This window comes from Myotis davidii, unplaced genomic scaffold, assembly GCF_000327345.1.
Source record: "Myotis davidii unplaced genomic scaffold, ASM32734v1 scaffold448, whole genome shotgun sequence".
NCBI lineage: Eukaryota > Metazoa > Chordata > Mammalia > Chiroptera > Vespertilionidae > Myotis > Myotis davidii.
The window spans coordinates 985741-994717 of NW_006383009.1; the positions used below are offsets into that span (position 1 = coordinate 985741).

General features: G+C 41.0%; 1 protein-coding gene across 1 annotated transcript in view; it reads right to left on the reverse strand.

Moving 5' to 3' along the window:
- The window catches only part of XPO7 (exportin 7), a 39343-nt gene that overhangs the window by 23887 nt on the left and 6479 nt on the right, over positions 1-8977 (reverse strand). Inside the window, exons 6-10 of the mRNA XM_015557702.1 lie at positions 6538-6642; positions 4401-4566; positions 3742-3815; positions 2050-2169; positions 563-709 (exon numbers count right to left, since the gene is read on the reverse strand). Of these exons, the coding sequence (XP_015413188.1) occupies positions 563-709; positions 2050-2169; positions 3742-3815; positions 4401-4566; positions 6538-6642 (612 nt within the window). The remainder of the gene's footprint in view (positions 1-562; positions 710-2049; positions 2170-3741; positions 3816-4400; positions 4567-6537; positions 6643-8977) is intronic.

The window sequence follows — 8977 nt, forward strand, 5'->3', positions numbered from 1 at the left end:
CTGGATGAGTACCTTGCCACAACAAAAACCTTGCATAAGTGGTTCTCAAACATTAGTATGCATGAGAATCACTTAGAGAGCATGTTAGAAATAGAGACACCAGGCCTCCACCCTGAACCTAGTGAACCAGAAATTATGGGGGTAAGATCCAAGCACCTGCCTTTTTCATTAAGCTCCTCAGGTGATTTTGATGCAAGCCATGTCGTTTGAGAGCCAGAGCCCTAAATTACATGAATAAGAAAGAGAGGGCATTGACTCACCCTTTACTCTTCTGTCTAGTTCCCTGTTCCACTCTTGCCTATTGGGGGTGTGTGTGTGATTCTGAGGGGATCTCTTTGCCTTGCAATTCCCACATGTTCTTCTCCCAATACTCCTTGCACTTTTGTAATACACATGAGTAGACGACGACAGTAATTACTCTGCAAGGTTACCATACATGTATTTATAATTCCCTTTTGCCAAAGGGAAAAAAAGAATATTCTTAGAAGGCTAAATAAACCCAGAGAGCAAGAGAAGCGGTTCCAATGTTTAGGAAGAAAGAGCCGAGCTACCAAAGACAAACCTGTAAGCTGGTCACTGTGAAGTTAGCTATCAATCGGATAACCTCAGGGTAGTTCTCCACCTTGACTAGTTCTCCCAGTTGATAGTTACTCTTCAGCCGGGCCAGCAGTCTGCAAAACTCGTGATAGTTGTTCGGGTCTGACAAGCTCTGGGGGCAGCACAGGGGGAATAGAATGTGAAATGCGACTCACTCACTCTGAACGACAGGGATGGCTTCAGGGGAGGGGGAATCTACTTAAACTTGTAAGACGCGAGTCCTCATTCAGAAGGACACGTCTGTGTAATGTTCAAACATTCACCTGTGGCATTAGCCTCAACTGACAGAGTCTAAAACGGAAGCTGGAAGGATCCACTATAGCCCTAAGGTTGTAAAGCTGATAAATGGCAAAAAAAGAGCGTGATCTAAGGTAACTAGTCTGCTTGCTTCACATCAATTAAAAGACAGATAAAAGAAATTTTCATCCTCACATCTGTCAAATTTATCAAGTACAATAAACCACAACAGCAAAATTATGCAAATATTTTATATATTTAAACATTTAATAATAAAAAAACATTTATCTATTCCTATATTTATATATTTTATACTTATATCAAACTTTTGATTTATTCGCATATCATACCAGCATATTTATTTTCTTTATATATGTCTTCCTCTATTGGCATAGGGGGACAGATCTTGTTTTGTTCACCACAGTATCCCTGGTACATGGTAGGTATTTCATAAAATTTGTTGAATGAATGAACTATGAACTGATTTTATGATATGTCCTAGTGTAGAGAAGTGATACTTTAAAAAAAATAGGTGTTTACAAAATCTTGGGGACTGAAAAAGACAAAAAGGACTACTGAGTTATGGAACAAATATTTGAATGAGAAATCTCTCCCTTCCCACCTAAAAGCTGTTCTATATCCTATATAATAAAAGGTTAATATGTAAACCGACCAAACGGTGGAATGACCGGTCGCTGTGACGTGCACTGACCATCAGGGGGCAGACGCTCAGTGCAGGAGCTGTCCCCTGGTGGGAAGATGGGTGCATGGCTGGTGAGCACAGCTGCGGCAGCACTAAGGATGTCCAACCACCGGCTTAGGTCCGCTCCCCATAGGCCTAAGTTGTCAGTAGGACATCCCCCAAGGGCTTCCTGATTGCGAGAGGGCGCAGGCTAGGCTGAGGGAGCCCCCCACTAAGTGCACGATTCTCGTGCACTGGGCCTCTAGTAGTTAAATAAACAACGTACATTCAAAAAAATGGAAACAAAAACAAATTTAAATTCTTAATTTCTTGGGGGGAAATGACTCTAGCTCTAACCTTATTTTCCTGAGCAAAGGGATCCTTCTGACTTGTAACAGATAGGTGTGTGCTCGCGTGTGCGCGCACGTGCGCGCACACACACACACACACACACACAATCATATATATCACATATACATATACAGATAGCAATCATATATTTATTCAAATAAAAACAAATCCTCAAATTTTACCTGTGGATTTTCCAGTATTCGTTTAACACCATCAACAAGATGAGAGAGAAACTTGGCCCTCTCTGCATTGTTAAACAGGGATCTTCTAACGGAGGCGATCTGTACTAAGCAAGATAATACCTAAAAACAGGGCACAACCCAAACACAGCTCATATTAAAAAGACTGTCCAGCTATTTCATGATCTTTTCCACTCCTATAATATTCTTCTTTACATATGCCTCTCATTCTGTTCTTTCAACCCCTGCTACAATTATAATATAGAAAGATCAAAGAGGATACAGCTTACGATATCTAAAACAACTTTATTAAAAGAAAAAAAAGAGCATTACATCCAATCTGATCATAACAACTACTTAAATTCACACTATGGAAATTCCTAAACTTAGGCATATTCTCTGACCACCCCAATGGCTTCCTTCATTCTTGTTAACATACATATTTAAGGCTTGAAAACACCAGGCAATTCATAGTTTAAATAAAGTTTTAGATTTCGTTTTTTCTGTTTTATTAAGACCCTTTGGCTAATCAGGCTTTGTATGTAGCGCTACAATGAAATATCTGGGCCATGAAAAAACCAGCGTTTATGCTGAGAGCATTTTACCCTTGCCCTACTGTGCGAGGTATTTATACTCTCTGCCCAACCAGATCTATTTTCTACCCTTCACCACCCTGCTGTTCCCTGGGAGGCTGACCTCTGTGACTAACAGCAGCCCAGCTCCCTTGCCCTCTTGCTTCTAGTTGGCTTCAACCATTGGAAAGTACCAGCAAGGAGATCAGGGCAGGAGGAAAGAAGTGCCACCTCCCGCTGGGCCATGGTTGGCAGTCTCAACCTCTGCTGTACAGCCTTGCCCTAGGCCACAGCTTCAGCTTCTCCTGAGCTCCTACCTTGCCCTTTGAAGCTTCCCACAACTGCTCACCCCAGGGGGTACAGTCATCACCTCTTGTCAGATTCCCTTCATTTGGCCCACACCTTTATAAATAGTCTTTTCATTAATTACCCTTATTGAGTATATTACCGTTTCCTAACTTGATACAAACAACACTGAATTCATATTTCGCTAAAGCAAAGGAAGGTCTACATTAATTTGGAAAAGTACAATGACCAGGAAAGTAGTCCACTGTAGAAACACTACACCAAACACCCATTACTATACTGTGTCTTCTTCATGTTTTGCACAATGGTATTTTACCCCAACCATCTAAAATACTAGGCCAACATCTTTTAGGACTTGAATGAGTTCTGTGATTTTTATGACTTGAATGAATTCTTTGATTTGAAGAGTTTATTGTTTTAAAGGAGAAATGAATCATTCCCAAAAGCTTTCACATGCTATTTAGAAATAAGTATGCAAATTTGCCTTCTTATTATACCTTCCATTTATCACTTATGTTTGAGGGATTTTTAAAACTTCTCAGTCAGGACAACCTTCAGCTTGACAATTTGAGGTAAAAAGTCAAGATGAGACGAAAAGAGCTTGACATCTGCAGCAATTTGTCATTAAACAGGAATAATTTTAAAATAATTAAGACTTTATTGCAAGAACTTTTAAGCTATAAGATTGACCTTGGCTAGATAACGAACCGTAGTATTTCCATGCGTTAGTTCTATGATTTTGTACAACAAAGTGAACATAAGGCTCATTCACCATTGCTATTTTCCAGAAATAGGTTTGCTTTAGAAACTGACTCACCAGAGGTGAAAATGAAGGAGGGATGGAATGATACAGGTCAAAAAACAGCTGCAGAGTTGAAGAATCTAAGAATGCTGAAAGAAAGACACAAAAGCACTTCACTGAGCATGTCTGCACACTACCACTGGCTGAGTGCTGGCACTACGTTTGGGAGCATATCTCCCCGCTTACTTCACTTACACGGCGCTTACGTCCTTTGAAAGTGATAAGCTAATAAGGGCTTTTTGTTTTCCTTTTTAAAAGTAGTTTTTAGCTCTTCTGAGAAATAGATTCATTCTTCTGATTCTCAGAAACTTAAGACAATAGGGTTCTGTTCATAGCAAGAATTTTTATCCTTAGGAACATACAAACATAAGCACATGTTCTTTTGCTTGATTTTGTTTTTAAAGCTAGACATTACCCCAAATGAATATCCTAACGGAAGTCTCTAGGTGGTTAATGTAAGAAGGTCAAAGTCACACTGGTCAGTAATTAAGAGTTCTTCCAGGCTGGGCGATCCATAAGGTCTCCAAGAACCTTCCCTCACTTTATAAAGACAGATGCTGAAATGAAAAATGCTCTTGTACAATAAAAAGGGACACCAGGGGTTCTGTAGACCATCCTACAGATACTGTGCAGAGCTGAGCAGCAGCCTGTTTCAGGTGGGGCGATGCTCTTACCTGATCTCCAGCTGGTGGGAATCTGTACTGTGCACAGGTCATCTGAGGACTCATCAGTAGATGTGCCGATGAAATCAAAGTTTAGGCAGTTATGAGTGAGTTTGAGCAGTTGCATGAGCAAACCATGTTGACTTTCATCATTCAAGTTTAGATTCTTTCCAGAAGCCTGTAAAAATTACCATAATGAGCCCCAAGCAACCACTCCTCTTCCAAGCTTGCTACTAGACTCACAAGCAGGCTTTTGAGCCAGAAAGGGAGGACTACATTTCAACACAGAAAAGTGATGTTTCCCCTGCCACAAGATGCTGCACTTCTATTACCTTAACGCCACGATGAAAACCCTAGCTCCTCATTACTATTACAACACATTTACCATAAAACATGAAGCCGGTATTTAAAGAAATCCCCCCTTTAACACTTATTCTTTCCATGTAGACATGGTGGCCACAGGGAATCCTGAAGCAATATGTGTGGTTACTTCATTTGCATGTGAAATTCTAGCTATGTCTAGGCAGGGCTAGAATTAAATTCTGGGAGGGAGTTCTAGTAAGTTTTATATCCTGTCCTACCTTCCTTCCTCTTTTTAATATTACCATCATCAGAATCAACAAAATCTTTCAAACCAAACCTAAAACAAATCACCACTTAATTTTATTTATTCACTGACAGTTTATCTGCCTGTATGTAGCACAATACTGGTCCATAGCTCCTGGAATTCTCATGTTCAAAGTTCATACCAGCTATGAACTCAGTGAGAGCTGGCTAATTGTTTTTATTTTTTTAATATATTTTTATGGATTTCAGAGAGGAAGGGAAAGGGAGAGAGACAGAAGCATCAATGATGAGAGAATCATTGATTGGCTGCCTCCTGCACGCCACACACTGGGGATCGAGCCTGCAATACAGGAATGTGCCCTGACTGGGAATTGAACCATGACCTCCTGGTTCACAGGTCCATGCTCAACCACTGAGCCACACTGGCAGGAAGCTAGTTGTTTTTGAAAGTATCAGTGAGGAGGATTCAAACCTTAGTTTTCTCAAAAGCTTTTCCCCTCCAGGGGTACAATAGTTTTTTCTGGGCAGCTCACCCAACCTGAGGACTGTCTGGGAATTCCGAGATAAGCGGGCAATTGAGGAAAAAGATGGACATCAAAACTTGGCCCTAGCCAGTTTGGCTCAGTGGATAGAGCATCAGACTGCAGACCAAAGGGTCCCGGGTTCAATTCCGGTTAATGGCACGTACCTCAGTTGCAGGCTCCTCCCCGGCCCCGGCCCTGGTTAGGGCTCGTGCAGGAAGCAACTAACCGATGTGTTTCTCTCACACTGATGTTTCTCTCTGCCTTTCCCTCTCTCTTCCATTCTCCCTAAAAATCAATCCTCGGGTGAGGATTAACAATAACAACAAATAATAATAAAACTAAAACTGGATATAATGGAAAATGAGAATTAGAACAAAAAACCCCCAAGCCCCCCAAGCGAACAAAGAGCCAGAGACTAATCCCATTTATCTTTCTATAGGGACAAAGCAGACACACATTGTTATCAATGTGTAGAACATGTAAGTTAACATTTCTTAGTTCAGCTCTATCAATAAATGAATGGAAACACCAACTGTTCTATTTTAAAACAGGAAATTTCCTTATGTGATACTGTCTACCCCTTCAGGTTATGAAATCTAAATGGATGTTAAAATTCCAAAATCTGCTTTTCCTTACAGATGTTGCTTGTTTATTGGCTGCTTTTAGCTCAGCAGGGGACAGGGAGTCAGAGTTTTAGTGTGCTAACAATGTCGTCTGAGCCTGCTCTCAGAGCACTACAGTTAACATGCCTTTGCTCCACACAGGAAAATTTTATGTGGTATAAAAAGAACAAACAACAGAATCTCAAACTTTGTGGTAAACTTGATTCTTTTAAGATAGGAGCATAGGATAACATTCTCTCACTGCTCTTCCGTAGGGAATCATAATCCTTTCTCCAACACCAGTGCTCAGGCTGGCAAGTTTCTTCAGCATCTTGGAGAGGGGTATTATGTGAGAGGTGTTGATGGTGATTAAAGAGATGCATAAATACTATGGGGTCACACATCTGACAGCCTTTCAAAATAAACAGGGAAGCAGGATCCAGCCTACCATCTCACCTGTTTTAGTAAATTGCAGGAAAGTGTGAAGATGTCAAATAATGATGAATCTCGGAAAGAAGAGGCAATTTTTCTGTGCTTGGTTAAAGGATGGGTGGTGTCTGCCTGTGCAAAAAAATAAACAATGCAGGTTTTAGAATTAAATGGAAAGAAATTTTTTTTTCATGCAGACTTCAAATAAAGTAGAAAGATTTCCAATAAAAGCAACATAAATACAAAACACATTTTAAACACTTAAGTTACTATAAAATCATATAAAGTGAGATTATGCAAAGGACAATAAGCTGCTAATAGCCAGAATATCATGTCTCCAAGGTTTACAGAGGGAAGACAGAAGGAGGAATGAATATCTCCATTGCAAAGTTTTAATTTCCTCTACAACTAGGTAAAATTTAACAAATTTTTGGCAGATACTGCTAAATATTACTATTATGTTGCCCTGTGGTTTAGTTTCAAAAACACATAGTAGCATGGCTTGGGTTTTGGTAAACAATCCACTGGGCTGAAGTTACTGCAGAATTTCCAAAGCAGTCATTAACCAGCAGCCATGGACTTCAGATGAATGACAACAGCCTGCAAATACTTTCCTCCTTCTCTAACCTACGTGGAGTCCAGACCCCAGGAGTGAACACTTTAATTAAATGGTTGTATTGTTCACTTATTCCTCTTTTTCGTCTTTTCAGCCACATTTTAAAGGTTTTTGTGGTTAAGGATTAAATCTTTTACTTCTTTAGTATGTCCTCTATTCCTGCCCCTGCTCAATAAGTAGGTGGTACTCAGTAAGAGGAATAAAAAAATGTTAAGGTTGTCAGGGCATTTTTTCCACCAGAAAGCTTAAATCTTTCTATGCACTGACTAATTCATCCAAGAGGAAGCTCATTTTTGCTTTTGGGACATGAAAGAATAATGAGGCAAGATTTCTGACAGACAGCCAAGTTATGGGCCCTCCTGATTTTATTCCTAAGCTCAGATAGGAATGGTAACAGAAATACACTTCCTGATTTGAATCTGACAACCCCCTAACTAAAAAGCCCAGAGCAAATTAAGTTATATAGAGGTTCAAAATATTCCTCATTTCCAGCTTCAATGTCACTGTGTTAGCATAAGTGTCCTAGATAAATAAGCTACTGCTGGGTTATACATCCTATAACATATAACCTATTGTGCTGGTCCTAATACCAAGAATAATTACATTAAGTATGTTACACACACACTTCTATTGTTTTCTTAAGAAAGACAAGTAAAATTTAAGTGTTTTTATACCAACACTAATGTATTTTTGTGAGGCCAAGCTTCACAAGGACAGAACAGGAATCCCACAATCTCTGCACTTAGTTAATGCTCGCTTTCCGACTACAAAGGTAACAGTAGTTTAACAAGTAGTAAGCCCTAGATGGTTTGGCTCAGTGGATGGAGCGTTGGCCTGCAGACTGAAGGGTTCTGTGTTCGATTCTGGTCAAGGGCACATGCCCAGGTTGTGGGCTCAGTCCCCAGTGGGGGGCGTGCATGAGGCAGCCCATCAATGATATTCTCTTTCATCATTGATGTTTCTATCTCTCTCCCTTCCTCTCTGAAATCAATAAATATATATATATTTTTAAAAGTTATTAAAGCACAGTCTTTGGAATAAGACCGTGGATTTGAATTCAGATACTGTTACCTGCTGTGTCACCTTAGGCCAGCAGTTCTCAGCCTGTGGGTTGCGACCCCTTTGGCGGTCGAAGGACCCTTTTACAGGGGTCGCCTAAGACCATCATGCATATCAGATATTTACATCACGATTCCTAACAGTAGCAACATTACAGTTATTAAGTAGCAACAAAAATAATTTTATGGTTGGGTCACAACATGAGGAACTGTATTTAAAGGGCCAGAAGGTTGAGAACCACTGCCTTAGACAAATTATTTAGCCTCATTTTCCTTTTCTAGAAAATGGGATAACCACAGTACCTTTCTAGGACTATTATGAGAATGAAATAAGTTAATACAAGTAAAGTGCTCAGAATAGTGCCTATCACACAGTAATCACTCAAAGCCATAAGCTATTATTATTTTGATTAGAGGCCTGGTGCACAAAAATTTGTGCACTGGGGGGTGGAGGGGAGGACCCTCAGCCGGGCCCGTGCCCTCTCGTAGTCCAGGACCCCTCAGGGGATGACCACCTGCTGGCTTAGGCCCGCTCCCTGGGGGGATTGGGCCTAAGAATGCAATCAGACATCCCTCTGGCAGCCCGGCAGCCCTCGGGGGATGTCTACTTGCCAGCGGGGAGCAGGCCTAAACCGCAGTCGGACATCCTTAGTGCTGCTGAGGAGGCAGGAGAGGCTCCCACCACCACCGCTGTACTGGCAGCCATCAGCCTGGCTTGTGGCTGAGCAGAGCGCCTCCCATGTGAGAGCGCCTGACCACTAAAGGGCAGCTCCTGCATTGAGTGTCTGCCCCC